The sequence below is a fragment of the Scyliorhinus torazame genome, chromosome 5, assembly GCF_047496885.1.
Source record: "Scyliorhinus torazame isolate Kashiwa2021f chromosome 5, sScyTor2.1, whole genome shotgun sequence".
Classification (NCBI taxonomy): domain Eukaryota; kingdom Metazoa; phylum Chordata; class Chondrichthyes; order Carcharhiniformes; family Scyliorhinidae; genus Scyliorhinus; species Scyliorhinus torazame.
The window spans coordinates 223869156-223896779 of NC_092711.1; the positions used below are offsets into that span (position 1 = coordinate 223869156).

The window sequence follows — 27624 nt, forward strand, 5'->3', positions numbered from 1 at the left end:
AGAATATAGAAGTAGAGAAATTTTACTGGAGGTGTACAGGGCTTTGGCGAGACTACATCTGGAATACTGTATACAGTTTTGGTCTCTTTATTTGAAAAAATATATAACTGCATTAGTTCTGAGAACGTTCACTCGACTCATTCTTGGGATGAAGGGCTTATCTTATGAAGAATGGTTGAACATGTTGGGCCGATACACATTATAGTTTCGTAGAATGAGAGGTGATCTTATTGAAACATATAAAATCCTGAGGGGACTTGAGAGGGAGGATTACCAGGAGGATTTTTCCTCTTGTGGCGGAGACTAGAACTTAGGGACACAGTTTAACAATAAGAGGCCTATCTTTTAAGACGGAGATGAGGAGAATTTTGTTTCCCTCTGAGGGTCATTAGTCTGTGGAATTCTCTTTCCCGGAAAGCAGTGGAGCCTAAGTCAATGAAATTATTCAAGACAGAGCAGAAAGCTTTTTAATAGACAAAGGAGACAGCTAAAATGAGGGGCAGACAGGAAAATGGAGTTGAAACCACAACCAGATCAGCCACGATCTTATTGAATGGCAGAGGCGGCTCGAGGGGCTGAGTGGCCTGCTCCTGAATCCCAAATTCCTTTTAAATGCTCTTACCTTTTCCATCTGATCCAGGAGTAGAGAGTACCAATACACAGTACCAATGTGAATAGCACTAAAGCCATAAGGACAATCAGTTCTGCTAAGAAGTTATGTTTGATCACATCTTCTCCACCATCTGAAGGTTCTGCGGGTACACAGATCAAAAATCAGCTTTGATCCATTGAACACAAGTCAAAATAATAATAATAATCTTTATTAGTGTCACAAGGAGGCTGTTACTATCTGTTTTACCTCAAGTCCGTATTACATGTAAAACTACCCATTAAGTCCAGGGAATGCTCCAATAAATGTAGGCACCATTGCCGCTACCACCTGTCTCTCCAAGATTGAGTGACCTGACTGGTACAGAGAAACTGCAAAAGACTTATTAAATCGGTTGTGGCTCCTCTCCCCCCCCCCCCCCCCCCCCCCCCCCCCCCCCCCCCCGGTGTGAACTGTTGATTTCCTCAGTCAAGTTTAATTTTAAAAACATTAAAGGGAAGAGATCTTCATATTTCTGACAAATCTGGTCCTGGATCTTTTCTGAACATTTGCCAGTGAATATAGAGTGAAACAGTAATTTGGCAGGTTTGTTAAATCTGGCTCAGGTATCTTCCCTCTACCACTCACCCCCAACCGCTCCCCCCCCCCTCCAAGAATACAATAATTATTTTCTTATAAAGTCACTGAAATATTTGGTTGTATAGGCCTTTGCATACATTGCACTAAGGGCTATTTTCTGCTGGAATTATTCTTGTAACTGACGTAATTACACGAGGATTGTTCAGAGTTTTGGAATTCCATGTTTCTTAATTTCACAGTAATGATAAAGTATCTCGCTAAAGTTAAGACACTGCTCTGACCAATGTCTCATAAGAATGTTGGCATTCTAGAAAGTACGCCGCGTGATTGCCAGCTATCCTGTCTAGACTGAGGCAGCTTCCCTGCCAATACAGTTAACTATATCCCTATATCCCGATACTTAGGATAATTTAGCCACGTGCGAGAAACGACAGAAGAAACTAAATGTTTTTTCTGTTTCGTTTCACACGCTACGTTGTTACTGCAATGTAAATTTTGATATAAACTAAATATACAAAAAAAGTAAGGAAAATAATTGTAAAGGTTTGCATTCATTTTCACAAACACTTCTTACACTAGATTCAATTCTTTGAGTCGTGAACATACCTGTCAAGCATTGGATGGAACCCCAGTCACTCCAAATGCTCTTATCAGCACAAAACATATTAACAGTTGCTCTCACACGGACACAGTGCATTGCTTTAGTTGTCACTTTCAGAGTTGTCGAGGTGACTGGCTCAGGAATTACTTTAGTCTGGAAACAAAGCATAGTTTTTTTTTTAAACTTCCAAGCATAGAAATAGCACCACACATTTCATGGGAGTCATTGGTGTAATGGTATTGTCACTAGACTAGTAATCCAGAAACCCAGAGTCATGCTCTGGAGACCCGGGTTTGAATCCTGTCATGGCAGATGATGCAATTTGAATTCAATAAAAAGGCTAATCTGGAATTAAAATTCTAAAGATGACCGTGAAACCATTGTCGAAAACAATTTGGTTCACAGATGTCCTTTCGGGAAGGAAATCCTTACCTGCTCTGGTCTACATGTGACTCCAGATCCACAGCAATATGGGTGACTTTTAAGCCATTTAGGCCCCCGGGGATGGGCAATAAATGCTGGCCCAGCCAGTGACGCCTATATCCCGTGAGCGATTGAAATGTTTAAAAAATATTTCCAATAATTGTTGCCATATTCCTGATCTGACAAAGGATTTACCACTGAAACGTTAACTTGCCTTTTCCCTTTATTGATGCTGATTAAGTTTTGTGCTTTTCCAGCAATTTCTGTTTTTATTCTGGCTTAATTTTTATTAGATCACAAAAAAACTGGCCAAGTCAAAAAATTGAATACGTTCAAATGGCGATAACCTAAGAACGGACAGCACCTTCAGCGATTTTAAAAGTACCAATAGAGGTTTCAGGACAGGAAGAATAATGGTCATTCTTAGGGAGCGGGTGAATATTTCTAAAGAGATGGAAAAATGGCATGGGAAGCAAAACAGAATGACAAGATGGCATTTAATTAGGAGGTACACATCTTGAGAGAGACAGAAGGTATACTAGACTGGACCTTTTTGCTGTTCAAATTATAGAGCTGATAAAAATAAAACTGAATATTGGACGTAACATTGAACCAACTGGAGAAATGCAACAATTCTTTTCTCTTGCCAATTTTCTCTAACCCTTCCTCTGGGGAATAGTTCTTGGGGAGCGTTTGCCTTAAATGTTTCATGTGTGAGCTTTGACAAGCAACAAGCAACTGAGGATACCACAGCGGAGTCTAGTCTGGTTTGTATCTGGTGCTTACAAATGTGCTTGTAGCAACCTAAAGAAGGAGCACCTGCTGGTTCCCCTCTCCATACAAGGGACATTGTGGGCAGTAGAAAGGCACTTAGTGCCAGGCTAGATAACTTAATACATAGCAAAGATCGAACGTAGATCACAGTGGAAATGAAGCAGAAAGGTATGCCAAAAATATCAACTTTTTCAAAGAGAACATGACAGCTCAAACATTAGGACAGATGATAGATAGACGCATCAAATCCAAGATACAGCTCTGCCCAGGGTGAAGCTGCTAGAGGAGCAAGTCAACAGAACTGACATTTCTGCTTAATGCAATAGAAGATTGGGAGCTATCTAACTAGGTTTGCAGAAGTTGGGATGACATTTCTCAGAATGCTTTACGTCAATACAAATGTCAGATTTTTTTTTTTCTAAAGCAGAGGGCCGCACAGATGGAGATGTGGAACCATTGGCAGAGAAAGAGTGACTACGCTGCCTTTCATTTCAACTCAAAACATCACTGACTTCAAAGACAAGAGGAGTAAAAATGGCAGATAGTTTAGAGATCAGACAAAATATTCTTGAACAATGTTCCAGTGGCTAAGTAATTAGAGCCAATTTTGCAAGGGAAAGGAAAGTTAGGTCAGTACATGGCGGAGAAAGTAACATAAGAACATTTTGCTAGGGTGACATAAAGCAAGGGGGAGCAAGCTGGTGTGCAGCTCAAGCATTGACAAAAACCATGCTTACAGGTCTGTTTCTGGGCTGTACAACCTTTGTGAGTTGAGGCAATTGGTGCAGAGTATTACTAAATGAAAATTCAGATTGAAGAATCAGGGTACAAAGGTCAATTCAGCAGGTTCATGAACATAATGACCAGGGCGGCATGGTGGCACATTGGTTAGCACTGCTGCCTCACAGTGTTAGGGACCTGGGTTCAATTCCACGCCTTGGGTGACTGTGTGGAGTTAGCACGTTCTCCCAGTGTCTGTGTGAGTTTCCTCCGGGTGCTCCGGTTTTCTCCAACAGCCCAAAGATGTGCAGGTGAGGTGGATTGACCATGCTAAATTGCCCCTTAGTGTGTCCAAAGGTTGGATGGTGTCACAGGGTTATGGGGAATGGGCGTAGGTAGGGTACTCTTTCAGTGGGTCGGTGGAGACTCGAATGGCCAAATCTGCACTGTAGGGATTCTATGATAATGGTTGGGAGACTGGCGGAACATGGGGTAGGGGGAGGGTATAGATTCACTGCCTCATTCTTTGATCCCTGCACCTACTGAGTGAGATTTAATTCAGAAAAAGCATCGCCTTAGAATATCTAACCTACTGTGCCAAGCAATTTGTTTATGCAGGTAATGAATCTGCCTACCTGCCAGTCAGAGCTTTTCCCACGGAATTGCACTTCATATTTCAGACAGTGAGGCTTGATTTTGCTAGCTGGAGGCTTCCATTGGACATAAATGGTATCTGTTCTTGATGAGGTCAGGTTAATCTGATCAGGGGCTGCTACCTTAACTGAAAGTGCAACAATTTATGAGTACAGCACAAGCATCAGTTCAATGAAAGCTAAGCATTAATAAGGTTCATTTAAGTGACTGATTTGACAATGTTAAATTACGCTCATTTAGTATTTAGATTGTATTTATCAAGGAACCCTCATAACTTTAACAGCATGTATAGGTGCAGGACAGCATACCCCCAATTCTGTGAGGAGTAATGTATTCGGAGGCCCTGCCTCTTTCGGGGGCTGTCACAGAGTTCTGTCATCACATGCAACAAGGCCTAGAGCCAGTTGCCTCAACCACTACAGAATCCAAGATCCAAGCAGCCCTAGTCTATTGTCTATTCTCACACCAAGCAGGTGACTGATGCCGTATTTGGCTGGCTGTGGAGTGCACATACTCAAATACAAGACTTCATTGATTGTATACACAAATCGCCCTTCACATGATGCAACTGTCTTCATGAATTTCACTGATTCCACTCACTTAATGTGCAAGTGGTATGTGTTTGCCACTCTGGCAGTTGTCACAATGCTTTGACCTTTTTTATTAATCATTCTTTCTTGGGACATGATCAGCATTGGTAAGGCCAGTACAAGTTGCACCATAGGCACCGACTGCTTCAATATCTGATGAGAAGTCTGAATGGTACTGAACGTTGCATAATCAACAGCAAACACTCCCACCTCTGACCTTATGATGGACGGGACTTTATGGGTGAAGCAGCTGAAGTTGGTTGGGCCTGGGACACCAGCCTGAGGCACTCCTGCAGTGATATCCTGGAACTGAAATGGTTACCCTCCAACAACCAGCTTTGTGCTAGGTACAACTCCAATCAGCGGATTCTCATTGACTCCAGTTTTGCTCGGGCTCCTTGATGCCACACTTAGCCAAATGCTGTCTTGATGTCAAGGACAGTCACTCTCACCTACTCCAGAATTTGTTCATGTTTGGACCAAGAGCTAAGGGCCCTTGGAAGAATCCAAGATGAGCATCAATGAGACAGCACGATCAATGACACTTTCCATAACTTTGCTGATGATTGAGATCAGACTGTTCAGCAGGATTGAATTGTTTGACAATGCTCCACCGCCCCACAGAGCACCCCCCCCCCCCCCCCCCCCCCCCCGCCATCCCCCACAACACTTGGCTCACAGCTCCTCCCAGAAACCTTTGCTCAGAGGTCAAACTCTCATTGAACTCACAATGAGCCCTCACTGAACATTCATCCACCTTTACCCCATGTACATTTGAACCAAAAATCTGTCATGATATGCAGACATGAAGATAATGATATACAGACAGGCACAGACAAGCAACTAATGAACACAGAGAACAGGACATGAGCAATGAGCAGGCAGGACACTCAGAGGTGGTATCTCACTATAAAAGGCACAAGGCACTCACACTCCGCCTCTTTCCACTGATGAACATCTACAGAGTGAGTCAGGGTGTATGTACAGTATCACACCTCCAGCACATGGCTAAGAGCTAGTCTGGTTCAGTCAAACAGAGTAACCACATTTAGGTTAGCAGAGAGTCAAACGCATAGAGGACTGTGCTAACTGTGCTGCTGGTTCAATAAATCAGATTGAACTAACTTCAAGGTCTGGAGTATCTTTTGGTTAAAGCTGCATCCAGTTGCAGTCTGTGTTATCCCAGAGTACATAACACATGAAAATAATTTGTTGCTTCTGGAAATAATCATTGTTTTGGAGTTCCTGGTATAAACAAAGGAGAGCATGGATGTGATAAGCGCTCCCTTTACAACAAGAAGTGCTGTGTGAGCGATCAGTGCTGTCCAGGGTATCAGAAGAACTTTCTACTCCTTTTCAATTATTGGGGGGATCTGTCACTAGCAGGAATATATCACATGCTGTATTATTAATGTTGATAACATTCACACCATTTTCTGTTAAAAGAAAATTGTTGTCTCAAAGATAAAGTAAATACTGCAGCACTTAAAAGGAGTACAGACTGGGCAAGTTGTAAGTTCATTTCCTGCATTCTAACAGGTTAACTCATCTCACCCAGAGTGGCAGCCAAGGTTCAACAATAGGGTGTAGCAGCACAGTCCTTGGTCAGATCACTTGGAATCAACGCCCTACATTTAAAATGAGAATGTCTACTGGGTGGGATGCTTAATACCTATTCAGGCCTGTTGCAATTAATCATTATGAATCACTCCTTCGAGCTAACAGTGCAAATTGAAAAGTAAAACACATTCATTAAAAGATAGTTCATGTTACCTAGATCTTGAAGCTGTAATGTGTAGTATGCTGGTCTCACTGGCCCCATGGTTGAGGAGCCATTTATACATATGTTGAAATCACTGAATTCAATAAGATTGTCACTGAGAAAATGGCAGCCAACAATACTCTCCTGATTTCTAATGTAATGATTACACTCCGTTGTTTCGTCCAGCTCTTCATGCCTGATAATATTTAAAAATTAATTATTTACAATAGAGTTTCCAGCAATGAGTACAAGGCACAGGCAGACATACTTAATGATATACAATGGGCAGGACTCTCCGTTTGGGAGACTAATTGTTGTCGCCGTGACTGAATAGTTTGCGATTCGTGTTCATGTTGGGAGCATTATTCAGTAAGCGAGTCAGGACATGGAAATGGACCAGCACTCTGCCAGCGTGAATTCCGAGTAATTCCCGGCCCAGCGAGGTCACTGGAGCTGGAGTTAGTGCCAAAGAGCCTGGCAGCTGGAGCTGCTTTTAAGCATTCCACTTACTGCACCTTCACTGCAGCCACGGAGATGGCTGACAGAAGAACTGCCCCTGAGGTCGGGAGTCCGAGGTGGACCCAGAGCTCCAAGCCAATGAGGAATGGAGGGACAGACTCTTCCCCAGGGTGGGCAGCAGACTCAAACCTGCCCTCCTGAACACCATCTGGGGGGGGGGGGGGGGGGGGGTGGCAGAAACAGTCAATGGTAACAGCCTCACTAGGAGAATAGAGCTGGTGGTCCGGAGGGGTGGAATCTCTGGTGAGGCTTCTGCCCTGAGAGGGGCATGGTAGAGATGTCCTCTGGTTGGGGTGAGCTTTGCTGATCCCCTGCTTCCTTGGCAATGGGGCAGCGCTTCTGAGGAGGGTCAATCTCCTGCTGGGCTCCTGATTTTGCTTGGCCCATGACAATACAGCTGGGGCATGAGGGTCTCCAGCAGGTCGGCCTGGGTGGGCTCGCAGATGGCCAGAGGCTTTCTGAGTATTTAAAGGACACAGGCAGCACTCAGCAGTGTAAGCACCCAGGTGTCTGGAACTAGCACTAAAGGGATGCGTTTAAAAGGCAGACTGCAGAAATGGTGGTCTGAGCCAAGCCACCCCGATCCAAAGGGTACACTCCCGGTCCACGGAGTTGGCACCACCCCCTACTGCCGTTGGTGTGGGCAGCCGTCCCCCTGCAAGCCCAACAGTTTTCAATTGTTTTCAGTGATCTCTTAGCCCCCTGCTCCCCGTCCGCAGGTATGGCGTTGAGTCCCCATTTATAAATACTTGTAGTAAGTCACGCTCATGAGACTTCCATTTGAGAGGAGCGGAGAATCACGGAACGGCGGAGGATACTGTGTCCAACCCGCTAATAACATTTAAATACATGCAAATTCCAGTTTAGAATGCCCCCAGCCGGCATGGCGTGCAAACTTAGTTTTCGCCTCCAGGGAGGGACAGAGCATGGTGCCCGAATCGGCGCCGGGCTCGGACCTCGATTTTGGCAGGATGCCCGATTCCCCACCCGAATACGATTTGCATTTCCGGTGTCGTAAGGCACCGATTCAGCCCAATAATCCTACCGGTGACATTGTGCCTTTTCATAACAAAAATGGTTGTGTTTAATATGAAAACAGTGAGCTTCTTCCATGTTTTGATTTTGTTGCTGAATTTTTAAATAATCATTTCTGTTCAATAATTGTAACAGAGATCTACTAATTGCCATATGCGTTGCTTAGTTTTTCTCAAATTTGCACATTACAAGTGCACCCTTTCACAAACAAAAGATGCTGCAACCAGAATTTGTTAAACATTGATTGTTTTGGTACAAAATGTTTAGATATGTTAATTTATTATTGACAAAGACCATTAGGGCAAAAGGCAACACTAAATGCAGAGTCTTTATCTTCATTGTGGCTCTTCCTTTTAAAAAACATTACATTTCCGGTTTTGTCTGTAATTGTTCCAGTTTCACAGTCATGGAAGTTGGCTTCACAACTAAAGGTATGCAAATTTACTGTTAATATGGATGTAACTGAGAGTTACTGCCTGAAAGCACGTAGCAAAATTAAGCCTTAAGTAATGGAATTCCTAACTTAAAAATGAAGGGTTTGATTTTCCCCAAAGCAGTTATCCTTATTTCATTTTTTTTTTAAAGCAAAATTTGTAGTTGTTTGGAAAGTGTAACTTGAAATGGTGTGAGCAGCAAGCAGGCAAATTAAATTAAGATGAATGATTCTATTGAAGAACGCACTACAGTAAACTGTACTGAAAACATTTACTGCTACCATATGAGATAATTAGTTTTAAATTAGCATATTTTTTAAAAGCAGTGCATATGTTCTGGTATTTCATCAATACTGGAAGAAAACCAACTCGTTGACCCAGACACCCTTGTTATTATATACAAATTGATCATTTAATGAGTGGTCCCAATTGTGTGGTGGAAATAGAAGTGAAACTGGTAATGTTCACATGATCCACTCTTTTGAAACTGTCAGTAACTTCTGGAGTCCGCACATGTGCAGTTAAACACAGAAATTAGTCATATTGTAACAATATAATGCTATTTGTCATATTGTACAAAACCTTGTTGAATAAGGTGTAATTGTGTTTTAAGTTTGTAACATTTGCTGCAAAACCTCTCTGGCCCTGAAAAAAACAATTTTATATTGGTAGAATGTCAAATTTCTCCATGATGGTACTAATCACAATTTTTAAAATCTATACATTGTTTTAAATTTTGATATTTCACCTTCTAGCTTAATGCCACATGCATCTCCAACTCATTTATTTTACTCTCTAGAAAATTTCAAGTAAAGGATATTAGTGTGTTTTACTTTCTGGTTTGGTGTCTTTTGCAAATCACCAAAATGATTGGCTGCTTACCCTTCATGATAACATCACTGTTTCCTTGATACCTACCGATCCCCTTGACCTGGTGCCATATTAAAACTGACATCAGAAAGGGGAATGCCCACACCACAAAGGTCATTAGATCTTTGCAGCAACTTTGTTTGAGAGTTATGGTAAGCGCTGTCACTTTGCTACTGTCCACAAAATCTACTTGAATAGAAGATCAACAACATGGATTATACTTCATTTGGTATAGGGCAGCACGGTGACGCAGTGGTTAGCACTACTGCCTCACGGCGTCGAGGTCCCAGGTTTGATCCCGGCTCTGGGTCACTGTCCGTGTGGAGTTTGCACATTCTCCCCTTGTTTGCGTGGGTTTTGCCCCACAACCCAAAGATGTGCAGGCTAGGTGGATTGGCCACGCTAAATTGCCCCCTTAATTGGAAAAAAATGAATTGGGTACTCTAAATTTATAACAAATAAAATTAAAATACTTCCTTTCGTATATTAACAAAAGAAGCAATTTGGTGTTCTTTTTCTGATGCCTTTTCCAATGCATCAACATACCTCTCTTTACATGAACTTATTTTTATTTATCTATCAACGCTGTGGTACATACCAGTAATAAAGTCTGTAACTGGTAGCATTTGGAGCACTCAATCCATTCTGCCACCTGCAGTCCATATATTCCAGGTTGTAAACAATGCATTGTAAATCCCTAACTTTGGAATCCACGTGTCCTTTGAGGAAAAAGAGAATGTTAATTGTTATATCTGATCAGAAAATGTATGAATTGAGAGATGAATCAAAAAAGATCATTCTTCTCTTTGAAAGAAAATGGCTGGCTACATTTTATTAATTGTAAAGAAGGTGTGTGGTGGAGATGTGGATATATTGTATTACATAATAATGAGATGTACATTCAAAACAATCTGTTTAATCCCTCCGTACATCTATGGAAGCAGCAAGTAGAAATGATTTCAAGACAATGAAAAGCTTTTAAAGTCTATCCACTGCTGTAATCATGACAACATGCTGGTCAATTTCCTCACAGCAAGCTCTCTCAGTAAAATAAATGGCCAGAGACTCTGTTTTACTGATGTTAGATGAAGGACAAGTGTCGGCTAAGACGTCAGGAGAATTCGCCTGCTCTTTTTTGAATATGGCTATTGGGTCTTTTATTTCCACCAGAGAGGGAAGGTGATGAATTCAGCCTCAGCATTGCACTGAGATGCCAGCCCGCATTGTGTGTTCAAATTTATGGGTTTGGACTTGAACTTGCAACCTGCTGAGGTAAAAAAAAAAACTACCTCCCAAAAATTTGTATATGTCAACAACTTGGGCCTTGCAACTCAAGTCCCCAACTTCAGACCGACCCCTAAATGAGGACTTGTCAAAACTTGAACAATTCTACAACACTTGACAACTCATGCTAACCCCTGCAGAAACAGTATGCAGCTTATTCCATCTTTACAATGCAAAAGCCAATAGGATATTAACATCCAAATGAATGGAACACCATGCTGAACACCACGTCTTTGGCACCCTGTCCTGGCAAACATCACTCCTCCATATCTCCGCTGACCTGAAACAACCCACAAAATGATAGAAAAGGTTTGCAAAGCCCCCCACCTGTCACTTCATGCTGACCTATTCAGCCCACCCAAGGTACGACTCCCATCTGTAAAAGCCCTCCCACACAGGACTTCAATGCAGATTCCACCTGGACAAATGAATGGGGATCATTGGACATGACAAACAAGTATCTGGTCTCAAACCTAACCCAACGGCCACCGGGTTTCAACTTTCCAAGGAAAGAGAGCCCTTAACAGGTTCAGGACCGGCCACGGCTCCTGCTTGGCCAACCTCCACAGATGGGACATTAGTGCTGGCCCCCTATGCCTGTGGGAGAGAACAAATTATACACCACATCATAGAAGAGTGACCAATGCACAGACTCAGCCAAGGCCTATCCTCACTCAACACAGCAGGACCAGAAGAAACTGCTTGACTTGGGGACTTCGCATTTGCTAAATAAATCAGAAGTACATGCAAGTACTGAATTGAGACAGACATCTTAATATATCACTTACACCAAGGCAAGCTCAGAAAATAAGAAATTAACTACAGGTACTCCTCAACTTTACGACTTTCAAATTACAATGAATGGTCCTTAAGACTTTTAAAAATTGATACCCTGTTTCGAATTTAAGGCATAGGTTTTGAGTTTACAATGTTGCCAGACCATCTTTTATATTTTTATAAACATGATTTATACATGTGATATGTTTTGAATGAACTCCGGGGAAACTGCAAAAGCTGCCACCGAAACACCGGGCTCCCTGTACCCTTCACACACCAAGTTGTAACTCAAGACCAGAAGGTCGCCATGGAGACAGTTGCCGTGGCCCACTGGCAGTGCACTGCCTGGCTGAACTAGAGCCCAGAAACCAGAAATCTGTTTTTGAAAACTGGGAAACGAGGCAGCAATTTACTGGTAAAAATTCCGCCCTGCTCCACTGGTTGATCTCCCATTGATTACAATGGGAATCTTTCGTGCCTGCAGTCTGAAGCCATTAGCTAGGCTAGTTAGAGAGAAAAGTGGCTGTGGCCCTCCAGGCAGAGGACTGAATGCATCGCAACGAATGTCTGAAACCAAGGGGAATTAGGTCGCAATGTGCTGTCTTTCCCTGCTAATGGAACCAATCTCCCATTTTAAACATTGTTCTCATGGGGAAAATCAGTTCCAACTTACAACTTTTTGACTTGCAACACGGTGTCCACAAACAAGCTGTGTCGTAAGTCCGAGGACTGGCTGTACTGCAGCTTTTGATAGACTTGGACAGGCAAAGAGGGCAGATAAAAGTAATGCAGTAAGAAACTCGTTTTCGCCATAGTCAACCAAGTTTATAAACTTCCGTTCCCCTCTCACTCCATTATTCTTTCAGGCACTAAGTGTGAGGAGATTATGATATCTTTGACACCAATATTGGCGTTATCCAAATGACAGAACTTAAAGCCTGGCAGAACTAATCAATGTTTAAGACTTTGTTTTTGTCCTACTTGGCACATCCTTAAAGAATCATTTAGTGCTACATTCACATCAATGATCACAGATGTCGCATTAACATTTGAATAAGAACCTCAGATTCACTGTACTCTCCCTTGTTCTATCTGGAGTATCTAACACTGCGTGACTCTGCACTGGCTTTAGTCCAATAACAGTTTAGAAAGATGCCCAGATACAAAAGCCATAGTGCATCACATCATTTCAATGACTCAACCTATATTAACATGACCTTTCTCCCTCTTACATTTGCACACTCTTGCGTAACCAAGTTCTCTGGCATGTGCCTTGACTCAGTTGACCTGATTGGTCATGTTCTGGTATCCAACCTCCGTCTATAATCGGGGACACCGCGACCAGCAATTGCCACACTAATATTAATCATAGAGTATTTTTTAAAAAAATATATATTTATTCAAATTTTCAACAACTCCCCCCACCCCCCCCCCAACAAGAAAACAAAAACAAAAACACAACAATCAGAAATTATACATTGGATTTCCCCCATATACAATAACCCCCCATATAACATTTAAAAGCACAAATAGGGGAAAAAACCACCTTCCCCCAAACGTCACCCCAAAAGAACCCCCCCCCCTCCCCCCCACCCCTGGGCTGCTGCTGACCTCCTCCTAACGCTCCGCGAGATAGTCTAGGAGCGGTTGCCACCACCTGAGGAACCCTTGCACAGACCCTCGCAAGGCAAACTTTATCCTCTCCAGCTTGATGAACCCTGCCATGTCATTGATCCAAGCTTCCACACTAGGGGGCTTTGCATCTTTCCATAGTAGCAAAATCCTCCGCCGGGCTACCAGGGACGCAAAGGCCAGAATACTGGCCTCTTTCGCCTCCTGCACTCCCGGCTCATCCGATACCCCAACTAATGCCAATCCCCAGCTTGGCTTGACCCAGGCGTTCACCACCTTGGACATAGTCCTTGCAAAACCCCTCCAAAACCCATCCAGTGCCGGGCACGACCAGAACATATGGATGTGATTTGCCGGGCTCCCAGAGCACCTCCCACATCTGTCCTCCACCCCAAAGAACCCACTCAACCTCGCCCCTGTCATATGCACTCTGTGAGTAACTTTGAACTGTATTAGACTGAGCCTGGCGCAAGAGGAGGAAAAATTAACCCTACTCAGGGCATCAGTCCACAGACCCTCATCTATCTCCTCCCCAAGCTCCTCCTCCCACTTGCCCTTTAACTCCTCCACCAAGGCCTCCTCCTCTTCCTTCAGCTCCTGCTAAATCGTCAAAACCTTGCCTTCTCCAACCCATACACCCGAAATCACCCTGTCCTGAATCCCACATGCCGGAAGCAACGGGAATTCCCTCACCTGCCGCCTCACAAACGCCCTCACTTGCATGTACCTGAAAGCGTTTCCCGGGGGTAGCCAAACTTCTCCTCCAGCGCCCCTAGGCTCGCAAACGTCCCATCGATGAACAGGTCCCCCATTCTTCTAATCCCTGCCCGATGCCAGCTCCGAAACCCCCCCATCCATACTTCCCGGGACGAACCGATGATTCTCCCGAATCGGTGACCAAACCGAGGCTCCCACCTCGCCCCTGTGTCACCTCCACTGCCCCCAGATCTTCAGCGTCGCCGCCACCACCAGATTCGTGGTGTACTTTGTTTGCGAGAGCGGCAGCGGTGCCGTCACCAGCGCCCTCAGGCTCGTGTCCTCACAGGATGCCATCTCTAGCCTCTTCCACGCCGCCCCCTCCCCCTCCATTACCCACTTCTGGATCATCGCCACATTAGCAGCCTAATAATAGCCACACAAATTCGGCAGCGCCAGCCCCTCCCTGTCCCTGCTACGCTCCAGAAACACTCTCTTCACCCTCGGGGCCTTATTCGCCCACACAAATCCCATGGTGCTCCTGCTTACCCGTTTGAAAAAGGCCTTGGGGATCAAAATGGGAAGGCACTGGAACACAAAGAGGAACCTCGGGAGGACCGTCATTTTGACTGACTGCACCCTACCCGGTAGTGAGAGTGGCAGCATATCCCATCTTTTAAAATCCTCCTCCATCTGCTCCACCAATTGCATCAAATTGAGCTTGTGCAGGATCACCCAGCTCCTAGCTACTTGGATCCCTAGGTACCGAAAGCTCCTTTCCACCCTCTTCAGCGGTAGCTCGTCTATCCCCCTTCCCTGGTCCCCTGAATGCACCACGAAGAGCTCACTCTTCCCTACGTTGAGTTTATACCCCAAAAAGTCCCCAAACTCCCCAAGGATCCGCATGACCTCCGCCATCCCCTCCACTGGATCCGCAACAAACAACAACAGGTCATCGGCATACAACGACACCCAGTGTTCCTCTCCCACCCGGACCAATCCCCTCCATTTCCTAGATTCCCTCAGTGCTATGGCCAGCGGCTCAATTGCCAGTGCAAACAACAAGGGGGATAGGGGGCACCCCTGCCTCGTTCCCCGGTACAGCCGAAAGTACTCCGACCTCCGCCGGTTCGTAGCCACACTCGCCACTGGGGCTTTATATAGCAGCCTGACCCAACTGATGAACCACTCCCCGAACCCAAACCTCCGCAACACTTCCCAAAGATACTCCCACTCCACCCGGTCAAAGGCCTTCTCCGCGTCCATAGCTGCCACTACCTACGCTTCCCCCTCCACCGAGGGCATCATAATCACATTGAGGAGCCTCCGCACATTTGTATTTAGCTGCCTACCCTTCACAAATCCTGTCTGGTCCTCATGAATCACCCCCGGGACACAGTCCTCAATTCTCGTAGCCAGCACCTTCGCCAGCAACTTAGCGTCAACATTGAGGAGCGAGATCGGTCTATACGACCCACATTGCAATGGATCCTTGTCCCGCTTCAAGATCAAAGAAATCAGCGCCCTGGACATTGTCGGGGGCAAGATCCCCCCCACCCTCGCCTTATTAAAAGTCCTCACTAGCAACGGGCCCAGCAGGTCCACGTATTTCCTGTAAAATTCAACTGGGAACCTATCCGGCCCCGGGCCTTCCCCGCCTGCATGTTCCCCAATCCTTTAACCAGCTCCTCCAGCCCAATCGGCGCCCCCAAACCAGCCACCTCCTCCTCCTCCACCCTCGGGAACCTCAGCTGATCCAGGAATCGTCGCATCCCCTCCTCCCCCGCTGGGGGCTCAGACCTGTACAGATCCCCATAGAAGTCCCTAAATACCTTGTTTATTCTCACCGCACTCCGCACCGTATCCCCCTTCTATCCTTGACTCCACCAATATCCCTCGCTGCCTCCCTCTTACGAAGCTGATGTGCCAGCATCCGACTCGCCTTCTCCCCATACTCATACTCCGCCCCCTGCGCTTTCCTCCACTGTGCCTCTGCTTTCCCCGTGGTCAACAGGTCGAATTCCGTCTGGAGGTTCCGTCGCTCCCTAAGTAGCCCCTCCTCGGGGGCCTCTGCATACCACCTGTCCACCCTTAAAATCTCCCCCACCAACCTCTCCCTCTCCCTCCCCTCTCTTCTCCCTGTGGGCCGTAATAGAGATTAGCTCTCCTCTGACCACCGCCTCCCAAACTACCCCCACCTGCACCTTCCCGTTGTCATTGGCCTCCAAGTATCTTTCAATACACCCCCGCACCCGCACGTCACCCCCTCATCCGCCAACAGTCCCACATCGAGCCGCCACAGCGGGCGCTGGTCCATTTCCTCCCCCAACTCCAGCTCCACCCAATGCGGGGCGTGGTCCGAGATAGCTGTGGCCGAATATTCCGTTCTCTCCACTTTCGGGATTAGCGCCCTACTCAAAATGAAAAAATCTATCCGGGAGTAGGCTCTATGGACGTGGGAAAAGAAGGAAAATTCCCTGGCCAGCGGCCTGGAAAACCTCCATGGATCCACTTCCCCCATCTGGTCCATAAACCCCCTAAGCACCTTGGCCGCAGCCAGCCTCCTACCCGTCCTGGACCTAGAACGGTCCAGTGCTGGGTCCAGCACCGTGTTGAAGTTCCCCCCCCCCCCCCCCCCCCCCATTATCAAGCTTCCTACCTCCAAATCCGGAATCCGACCCAGCATGCATTTCATAAATCCGGCATCATCCCAATTCGGGGCATATACGTTAACCAGTACCACCCGCACCCCCTGCAACCTACCACTCACCATCACATTTCGACCTCCATTATCCACTACAATATTCAGTGCCTCGAATGACACCCGCTTCCCCACCAGTATTGCAACCCCTCTGTTCTTCGCATCCAGCCCTGAACGAAAGACCTGCCCTACCCATCCCTTTCTCAGCCTAACCTGATCTGCGACCTTCAGATGTGTCTCTTGGAGCATAACCACGTCTGCCTTCAGTCCCTTTTAAGTGTATGAACACCCGGGCCCTCTTGACCGGCCTGTTCAGGCCCCTCACATTCCAAGTTATCAGGCAGATCGGGGGGCTACTCGCCACCCCCCCTGCCGACTAGCCATCTCCTTTTCTAGGCCAGCCACGTGCCCGCGCCTCCCGCACCCTCCAGTCCCCCAGGCGGCGGACTCCCGCCCCCGACTACCTCTCCTACTTCCAGCTCCCCTTTGGCCAATGCAGCAGCAACCCATCCCCCGCCCCCCCCGCCAGATCCTCATCTAGCCATTTTGCTCTCCCCATGATACTCCCGTAAGTCAGCTGACTCCTGCTGACCCCGGCCTCTCCCGCCATTCCATCGAGCCCCCAGTGTGAGAATCCCCCCACCCCCTGGCAGTCAGTGTGTGCTCCTCTCCAGCACCGCCCTTCCCCCCCGGCCCCGCCCCCATCCTTCCCTAACATGGGAAAAAAGCCCGCGCTTTCCTGAGCCGACCCCGCCCCCTCTGGCGCAGCTCCTTTTTGCGGCCTTACCCCAACTCCCCATCCCCGGGCCTCCACCCACCCTCTTCCTCCGCGGGGCCCTGCCCCTCCAACACCGACGCCCACACTCTCCCACATCAAATCCATTCACCCATCCCCACCCAGCACCAAAACAAAAAGAACATTCCCCAAACGCAGTAAACACAGTAAACATCCCCTCACGACAAACCCTCAGTTTGAGTCCAACTTTTCAGTCTGGATAAAGTTCCACGCCTCATCAGGCATTTCAAAATAGTGGTGCCGATCTTGGAACATGATCCACAATCGCGCTGGCTGCAGCATCCCGAACTTCACCCCCTTCCGATGGAGCACCGCCTTAGCCCGGTTAAAACCAGCCCTCTTCTTAGCCACCTTCGCACTCCAGTCCTGGTAAATTCTGATCTCCGTGTTCTCCCACCTGCTGCTCCGCTCTTTTTTGGCCCATCTCAGGACACACTCTCTGTCCATAAAGCGGTGGAACCTCACCACTACAGCCCTTGGCGGTTCGTTGGCTTTGGGTCTCCTTGCCAGGACCCGATGAGCCCCATCCAGCTCCAGGGGCCTCGGGAAAGCTTCCCCGCCCATCAGCGAATTGAGCATTGTGCTCATATGTGCCCCGGCATCGGGCCCCTCCACTCCTTCAGGGAGATCCAGAATCCGAAGATTCTTCTTCCTCGACCTATTCTCCAGGTCCTCAAATTTTTCCACCCATCTCTTGTGCAGCGCCTCGTGCGCCTCCACCTTCACCGCCATGCCCAAGATCTCGTCCTCTTTCTCCGAGGCTTTTGCCGCACCTCCCGGATCGCCGCCCCTTGGGCCTTCTGGGTCTCCACAAGCTTCTCAATCGCCGCCTTTATTGGCGCCAGCATTTCTGTCCTCAGCTCCTCGAAGCAGCGTTTAAGAAACTCCTGCTGCTCCTGCGACCACTGCGCCCACGCTGCTTGGTCTCCACCCGCCGCCATCTTGCTTTTCCTCCCTCGCACTTTCCGCTGCACCAGGGTCACTTTTATAACTGCTCCACTCCTGGTCCAATCCATATACTGTCGGGGGGACCTTGCTGTCACCTTCCCACACTGGAAGTCGTCGAACAATTGCCGTTGGGGCCCCTCTGAAGAGCCCAAAACTCCGTTCCCGGCGGGAGCTGCCAAACGTGCGACCTACCCAGGCATAGCCGCAACCGGGATGTTCATGTTATTGTCTGCAATGCAGCTTACCAATGTTCAGAGCATCTGGGCAGTTTTAGCACCCATCTTTAAAATGGATCCATCGGAGGAGTTGTTTTCTGCCAATTAATAGATAATGACTGATATAAATTGGCCTTCTGCTAGAGCTATGCTAGTCCATGCTTGGTAAGAATGGACTCCTGAATTATAATATTCAAGGTGCTACAAGTTAGCGATCTTGCTGCTATGCTAAAGCAATTTGAAATTAAATATACTTGGGATGCAGGGGCTAGGCCAGCATTTATTGCCCATTGCTAGCTGCCCTTGAGAAGTTGGTGGCGAGCTACCTTCTTGAATCACTGAAAGGCACACGATTATTTCACTTGTTTAATAAGGCAATTGGAAACATGTGGCTATAAATCCAATATTTCAAGTTACTTGCCTAGAAATATAATGAAAATATTTTATGGTTCAGAAATATCATTGTCATTCGTTGCTTTACAAAGCAACAGGAGAAAATCTTCTGCCCGTGGTGATTTACCTTCCATGGATGGCCGGTATACTGTTTCAGCCCAGTCGCTGTGTAGTTTGGTTCCGTTTGTACACTGGTCTTTCACGAATGTTTGGATTTTCACTTTTATGCCCTTGTTGAGGTTAAATCCATCCGTGTATTCCAGTTGTTTGGTGATTACACGCTGTCAAAGAAAACAAATCTGTCTCAGTTTAAAACATAAAAATATCACCCATTCAACTCTTCTCAAGAGCGGTAGAATGGACATTTAAATTTACCATAAATTCATTTATTTGTTTCAACTGGGATTTCTGTGAACGTATTCTCCAAGGAGAGTGTTAAATCCACAGTAAGCAGAAAGCATAGATGATAGGTAGAAATTAAAGACCAAGGTTTATTACGATACAAATCCAAACTCCTTCACTCCCCTAAGAATCTCCTTCTCCGACCTTTACCCAGGCCGGGGTTTTTATTGGAGTTGGGGATCTCCTTGTTCAGTGGAAGCTCCGCCCCTTAAAGGGGCAGTTCATATTCCGGGGAGGACATGGGAAACCATATGTTCCTGATTCCGGAGCCTCCACTGGGGTTATAACAGCGAGGAAGGATCTAAAATAGATGGAGGATTTATTTTCATTTTTCTTTCCAAGATGAAGACCATGAAGAGGTGGGAAATTATCAATTTTTTCCCCTACAGTTTTCTCCCACAGTCAGTATAAAGCAGTCCTATATGAGGTATAACATAATCAGCTTCTATTTCCCAGCTCTAACCAGCCGAACTAGTTCCTCAGCCGAGATCCAAAACAGGAGCAAAGCCGCAGGCCATCATTGCCAAGCTCCACTGGTTCCAAGATAAGGGACGAATCCTGAGCTGGGCAAAGATGGCCATCTTGGAGGCCCCCCAAATCCAGGCCACCTCCACATGGTGAGTATGGCTGACCCCACAGGAGGGGGGAACAGGGGACTTAACGGCCCAGTGAAAAAAATACAGAGTCTTCGCCCATCTGAAAAGTCTGCGAGCTGATGTAATCTTCTTCCAAGAGATGCATCTGAGTGAGAAGGGCTGACTGAGGGTAAGGAAGGGCTGGGTATGAAAGATGTACCAAGCATGCTACAGGACAAGGGCTAGGGTGGTGGCCGTACTACTTAATAAGAAGGGAACTGCATGCCAGAAGTAGTCACAGAAGATCAAACGGGCTTTGTCAAGGGCAGGCAGCTAACTATGAACATCAGGCGCCTGCTGAACATGAGAAGGCCTTCGAGAGGAATGAATGCAAATACCTCACAGCAGCAATGGAACGGAGAGGGTTTGGGCCAGGTTTCACCTCATGGGTGAAACTACTGCACAGCACTGCCACAGCGAGCATACGGACAAACACCATCAGCTCTGGATACTTCTAGCTGCACAAATGCACAAGTCAGGGATGCCCACTGTCCCCGCTACTGTTTTCCCTGGCATTTGAGCCACTGCCAATCAATTTTAGAGCAGCAAATGGGAGAAAGCACAGGACGGCAGGGTAGGGGAGGCTGCCAACCACATCCACATGTTCTGGTCTTGCCCCAGACTTGTTGGACACTGTAAGTCCTTCTTCGAGGCCATGTCCAAGGTTGTGGGGTGAGGGTGGAGGTATTCGGGGTATCAAAACAGCCAGAGTTCATCATGGGGAGAGGGGCAGACGCTCTGGTCTTTGCTTCCCTGTTCGCCCACTGGATCGGTAGCGCCGCCCAAAGCTGCAGAATGGCAGCCCGACCTGGTGGGATTTCTCAAGCTAGAGAAAATAAGGCTGCTACAAAACATGGAGGCTACTCACCAACTTGTTCCAAGACCTGTTTGTAATAGCAAACACTAAATCAGGGAGGAGGGGGACACCAGAACAGAGCACAAAGCAAGGAAGGGAAAGGAACTGGGACGGATGACGAGGACGGGTAGGGGGGGGGGGGGGGGGGAAGAGAACAGGGAGGGAGTGGGCAAGGACAAGAGGTGGGGGAGTGGAGAAGACATCAAAAGGCAAGTAGAAGGAGAGAACCGATAGGGACTAAGGGCAATAAGTGAAAAGCAGCCACAGCAGCGAGCACAGCCAGTGGACATTTCCCCCAACAGAGCTCCGTCGGGCAATCAGTGCCGCTAGGGCAGGAAGGCAAGGCAGCTGAGCAATAGCGGCCAACCACCTGGGGGGCTCCCAAACAGGGACCCCCCCCCCCACAGCTTTATAGAAGCTCCCCATCACGGAATCACAGACAGCAATGGGCCCTACACAACCTAGTGGGTACGCCCTGGCTGGCCCAGCGGGACCTCAGCTGCATCGTACTTTTGTAAAAAAAAATGTTCATTGTTTTTCTTTCTTCCTGTAAATGTTTTCTGTTGTATCTCTCTAGATTGCCTTGTGACCCCAGCAAAGGCAACCTGCATAATATGTTTTACGAGTTGAGACGATATACTCTATGCATAATATCCAAAACTGCTGTCTTTGTTGTCATTTATGTTGATACATGTGTTGGATTTGTCTTACTCTGTAACTTCTGATATAAAATGCCAAAAATCCAATAAAGAAACTAATTTTTAAAAAAAATGAAATTCAGCAGCCAATATGTGCCCAAACAAACAGCAATGTGGTAATGATCAGATCATCTGTTTTTGATTGAGGACTGAAGATTGGTCATGACACCAGAGATAGCTAACTCCGTGTTTCCCTGTGAAAAAATGTTGTGGGATCTTTCGCAACACTCGAGCAGGCGGACAGGGCTTCGGTCGATGAGAGAATACTCTAACCATGGCGAAAGAGCCAGTACAGAAGCAGGAAGCTTTAAACAAAGAAATTGTGGCCAATGCACGAGATACAAACAAGTACTTTAATAATGGTTTAAACCATCTAGTGTTTGTTCTCTTATTTTGTTCACATTCGGAGTCCTTTTTCAGATACATTTTCCACCGCATCAAGGTGGTTTGTTTTTTGTACCTCATGTAGCTTTGCCAAACAAATGCCGCATGTAAGACATCCTGATGGTGCTGAGGGAAACTTCATTCATTTAAGAATGTCACCAGTGATTGAGATAACAATGAGGATCATTCAGGTTTCTATTCAAACTTTCATATTGGAATTAATCAACAGGATTGATTGATATTTGCGCACAGACTTTCCCAGACACAGGTTACAACAATTTCAGTTGGTCTTGGGATAAGAAGACAGACTGAGCTAATTACGTCTATCCTTCTTAAGTTTGGTTCATGGTGGATCAATCAGGAAGTGGAACTAATTTTCTCCAGGGAGATGTACCATCCTTTCCAATGGTATCTATGACCTCTTGAACCATTATTATAGGGGGAACATATGGCTGGTTAACCTCAGCTCTGTTCTAAGCCAATTCTGATTTTGATTACATTTGGTTTTCTACACTTATCAAAATGTACTTTCTTGTACATGGATATAGAAACAGCATTTTAAAGAGTTAAAAGGTGGGATTTTCCAGCCCTTCCTGCCAGCGGGATCTTCCTGTCCTGGCGAAGATGACCCCCCCCCCCACCCCTGACAGCGACAGGACAGGCGAGTCATGAAAAATGTCATAGACGTCTTCCAGTCCCGCCAGTGACCAATGGCACAGTTCCTCCGCTGCCAGAAAACACACCAGGGGGAGGTGGATGTGGAAAATCCCGCTCTATTGGAAAAATGATATTTCATATTCTTTTTTTTATATATATAAATTTAGAGTACCCAATTAATTTTATTCCAATTAAGGGGCAATTTAGCATGTTCAATCCACCTACCTTGCACATCTTTGGGTTGTAGGGGCGAAAGATAATTCATATTCAATATGTTTCATTTACCTTACAGTTTGTTGAATCCACATTGCAATAGGACAACATGTACCGGACCACACACAACCTCTTGCTGGTTAAAATTAACGGAGCTTTCCAACGGATGTGAAGTGGACCCAGATGGCCCAGGTCTGTGACCTGCAAGTCAGTTGGTGGATCAACTGGAACAAGACAAAATCTTTGAAAAGAGGAATCCTGAATCAAAAGATTTTGAAAAGTTACAAAATTGAAGAACATATTTTAGGAAGTGTACAGCATCCGATCCTTGAGGTCGTACCTGAAGTTAGCATCTCTGATCCAGCAGTTGGCCATAGAATTATAGCAAGAAAAGCTACAATGTTGTCCAGATCCATAGTTCAGTATTCGCAGTTGCCTTGAATTAGAAAAATCCAAAAATGATATAACCAGTTAGCTATCCAGTATTATAACTAATTATCCATTTCCAATTTATGCATTAAAAAAGCAACTTCGGTGTATGTCTAAAGAGTAGAACATTAAAAATATTTTGGATTGCTGTGCAATCCTGTAATGTAAAATGTGCTTTTGCTTGTGAGGAAGTTAAGCATAGTTAAAAACTTTAATGCACAATTCAAAGATACGTTGCTTTGATATTTTCAACTTTTTACTTTAGACGAAGCCAGTTTGGATTTTGTCAGTGCTTAGTCTTGGATATTCAACCACAATATCCAAATTACTGTACCCTCACCAATATTCAAAAGCTAAGTCTTTCAGCAGAACATTGCAATATGAATACATTTTCCTGTTCATTATTTCTAAACTTTGTGGTTGGAAATGCAGTTCTACAGAATGAGTTGATGAAAGCATTTATCTCTAATTAATTATCTCTAAAAGTACTAAAGAAGCACAAACACTAATATTAACATATGAGATACATGAATACCAGAATGAGCCACATCAACATTTGCATTCCTTAATATCCTCTTTTCAATTCCACTTTGTATTATAAAAGTACATTATTTATAGTAACTCTTATACATCAATATAGGTTCTGTATTTCACATGTGTGTGTTTGGAAGTGGGAGCATTGGTGTGTGAATAAAATTTGGGATGGTAGCAATGCTGAAACATTGGTTTGACATTTAGACAAGGGAATTAGCAAAGATGGTGTTGGGATTTGGAAGCATTCGGAAACTGGGAGGGTTGTGATTGTTTGGTAGCTCTGGGACATTGGTACCGGGGTGAAGAAGGAAATATTGTCCGTGTGCTGCTTTTTGCCTCTTAGACAGAAAAATGTACATGAATATGAATAGGTGATGTTGCTTAGTTATTCCATCAAAATTGAAAGAGAGTCCCTGAGGTGAGCCCTTTTCCATTTGAATATCGCACCATTTGGTTTCACCTTTTAGGATCTTGGTTCGTTGCACCCTTAACACTTCTGCTGGGATTCACACTCATTTTTGTAGATGTCGGACCCTCACTTCCTGATCAATGTAAAGTGGTGGTACTTCCACCTATCCCCCCTCTGTTGGGGGGGGACGACTTACCAGGGGTAAGCCATGGGGTGCAGGTCTCTGGCACAGAGTCTGTTCCTGCTGCTCAGAAGGGAAGTGGGGGGAAGGAGAAGTGATTTAGTCATTGGAGACTCCATAGTTAGGGGGATAGATAGGGGATTCTGTGGGAACGGGAGAGACTCGCGGTTGATGTGTTGCCTCCCGGGTGCCAGGGTGCGTGATGCCTCGGATCGTGTTTTCGGGATCCTTAAGGGGGAGGGGGAGCAGCCCCAAGTCGTGGTACCAACGACATAGGTATGAAAAGGGATAGTGATGTAAGGCAGGAATTCAGGGAGCTGGGGTGGAAACTTAGATCTAGGACAAACAGAGTTATTATCTCTGGGTTGTTACCCGTGCCACGTGATAGCAAGATGAAGAATAGGGAAAGAGAGGAGTTGAACACGTGGCTACAGGGATGGTGCAGGAGGGAGGGTTTCAGATTTCTGGATAATTGGGGCTCATTCTGGGGTCGGTGGGACCTCTACAAATGGGATTGTCTACACCTGGACCAGACGGGTACCACTATCCTGGGGGGGAAATTTGCTAATGCTCTTCGGGAGGGTTTAAACTAGTTGAGCAGGGGCTTGGGAACCTGAATTGTAGCTCCAGTATACAGGAGATTGAGAGTAGTGAGGTCATGAGTAAGGTTTCAAAGTTGCAGGAGTGTACCGGCAGGCAGGAAGGTGGTTTAAAGTGTGTCTTCTTCAATGCCAGGAGCATCCGGAATAAGCTGGGTGAACTTGCGGCATGGGTTGGTACCTGGGACTTCGATGTTGTGGCCATTTCAGAGACATGGATAGAGCAGGGACAGGAATGGTTGTTGCAGGTGCCGGGGTTTAGATATTTCAGTAAGCTCAGGGAAGGTGGTAAAAGAGGGGAAGGGGGGCAATTGTTAGTCAAGGACAGTATTACGGTGGCAGAAAGGACGTTTGATGAGGACTCGTCTACTGAGGTAGTATGGGCTGAGGTTAGAAACTGGAAAGGAGAGGTCACCCTGTTAGGGGTTTTCTATAGGCCTCTAAGTTCCAGAGATGTAGAGGAAAGGATTGCAAAGATGATTCTGGATAGGAGCGAAAGCAACAGGGTAGTTGTTATGGGGGACTTTAACTTTCCAAATATCGACTGGAAACGCTATAGTTTGAGTACTTTAGATGGGTCCGTTTTTGTCCAATGTGTGCACGAGGGTTTCCTGATAGGCCAACGAGAGGCATGGCCATATTGGATTTGGTACTGGGTAATGAACCAGGACAGGTGTTAGATTTGGAGGTAGGTGAGCACTTTGGTGATAGTGACCACAATTCGATTAAGTTTACTTTAGTGATGGAAAGGGATAGGTATATACCGCAGGGCAAGAGTTATATCTGGGGGAAAGGCAATTATGATGCGATGAGGCAAGACTTAGGATGCACCGGATGGAGGGGAAAACTGCAGGGGATGGGCACAGTGCAAATGTGGAGCTTGTTCAAGGAACAGCTATTGCGTGTCCTTCATAAGCATGTACCTGTCAGGCAGGGAGGAAGTGGTCGAGCAAGGGAACCGTGGTTTACTAAGGCAGCCGAAACACTTGTCAAGAGGAAGAAGGAGGTGTATGTAAAGATGAGACATGAAGGTTCAGTTAGGGTGCTCGAGAGTTACAAGTTAGCTAGGAAGGACCTAAAGAGAGAGCTAAGAAGAGCCAGGAGGGGACATGAGAAGTCTTTGGCAGGTAGGATCAAGGATAACCCTAAAGCTTTCTATAGATATGTCAGGAATAAAAGAATGACTAGGGTAAGAGTAGTGCAGGTCAAGGACAGTAGTGGGAAGTTGTGCTTGGAGTCCGAGGAGATAGGAGAGGTGCTAAATGAATATTTTTTGTCAGTATTCACACAGGAAAAAGACAATGTTGTCGAGGAGAATGCTGAGATTCAGGCTACTAGACTAGAAGGGCTTGAGGTTCATAAGGAGGAGGTGTTAACAATTCTGGAAAGTGTGAAAATAGATAAGTCCCCAGGGCTGGATGGGATTTATCCTAGGATTCTCTGGGAAGCTAGGGAGGAGATTGCTGAACCTTTGGCTTTGATCTTTAAGTCATCTTTGTCTACAGGAATAGTGCCAAAAGACTGGAGAATAGCAAATGTTGTCCTCTTGTTCAAGAAGGGGAGTAGAGACAACCCCGGTAACTATAGACCAGTGATCCTTACTTCTGTTGTGGGCAAAATCTTGGAAAGGTTTATAAGAGATAGGATGTATAAGCATCTGAAAAGGAATAATTTGATTAGAGATAGTCAACATGGTTTTGTGAAAGGTAGGTCGTGCCTCACAAACCTTATTGAGTTCTTTGAGAATCATAGAATCATACAATCATAGAATTTACAGTGCAGAAGGAGGCCATTCGGCCAATCGAGTCTGCACCGGCTCTTGGAAAGAGCACCCTACCCCAAGGTCTACACCTCCACCCTATCCCCATAACCCAGTAACCCCACCCAACACTAAGGGCAATTTTGGACACTATGGGCAATTTAGCATGGCCAATCTACCTAACCCGAAGGTGGATTGAAAGAAGGTGACCAAACAGTTGGATGAGGGTAAAGCAGTTGATGTGGTGTATATGGATTTCAGTAAAGCATTTGATAAGGTTCCCCACGGTAGGCTACTGCAGAAAATACAGAGGCATGGGATTCAGGGAGATTTAGCAGTTTGGATCAGAAATTGGCTAGCTGGAAGAAGACAAAGGGTGGTGGTTGATGGGAAATGTTCAGACTGGAGTCCAGTTACTAGTGGTGTACCACAAGGATCTGTTTTGGGGCCACTGCTGTTTGTAATTTTTATAAATGACCTGGAGGAGGGCATAGAAGGACGGGTGAGTAAATTTGCAGATGACACTAAAGTCGGTGGAGTTGTGGACAGTGCGGAAGGATGTTACAAGTTACGAGGGACATAGATAAGCTGCAGCGCTGGGCTGAGAGGTGGCAAATGGAGTATAATGCAGAAAAGTGTGAGGTGATTCATTTTGGAAGGAATAACAGGAAGACAGAGTACTGGGCTAATGGTAAGATTCTTGGCAGTGTGGATGAGCAGAGAGACCTCGGTGTCCATGTACATAGATCTCTGAAAGTTGCCACTCAGGTTGAGAGGGTTGTTAAGAAGGCATACGGTGTGTTAGCTTTTATTGGTAGAGGGATTGAGTCTCGGAGCCATGAGGTCATGTTGCAG

General features: G+C 46.0%; 1 protein-coding gene across 3 annotated transcripts in view; it reads right to left on the reverse strand.

Annotated features, from left to right (window-relative positions):
* The window catches only part of LOC140420963 (interleukin-13 receptor subunit alpha-2-like), a 36803-nt gene that overhangs the window by 3024 nt on the left and 6155 nt on the right, over positions 1-27624 (reverse strand). For 2 of the 3 annotated variants that reach the window (XM_072505168.1, XM_072505167.1), the window contains exons 2-9: positions 23199-23294; positions 22931-23082; positions 19141-19294; positions 10170-10290; positions 6725-6909; positions 4343-4488; positions 1796-1943; positions 623-752 (exon numbers count right to left, since the gene is read on the reverse strand). In XM_072505168.1, coding sequence (XP_072361269.1) covers positions 623-752; positions 1796-1943; positions 4343-4488; positions 6725-6909; positions 10170-10290; positions 19141-19294; positions 22931-23082; positions 23199-23274 — 1112 coding nt within the window. In that variant the 5' untranslated portion in view covers positions 23275-23294. Of the gene's footprint in view, positions 1-622; positions 753-1795; positions 1944-4342; positions 4489-6724; positions 6910-10169; positions 10291-19140; positions 19295-22930; positions 23117-23198; positions 23295-27624 lie in introns of those variants that run through there. The other variant, XM_072505169.1, reaches the window with a different exon arrangement.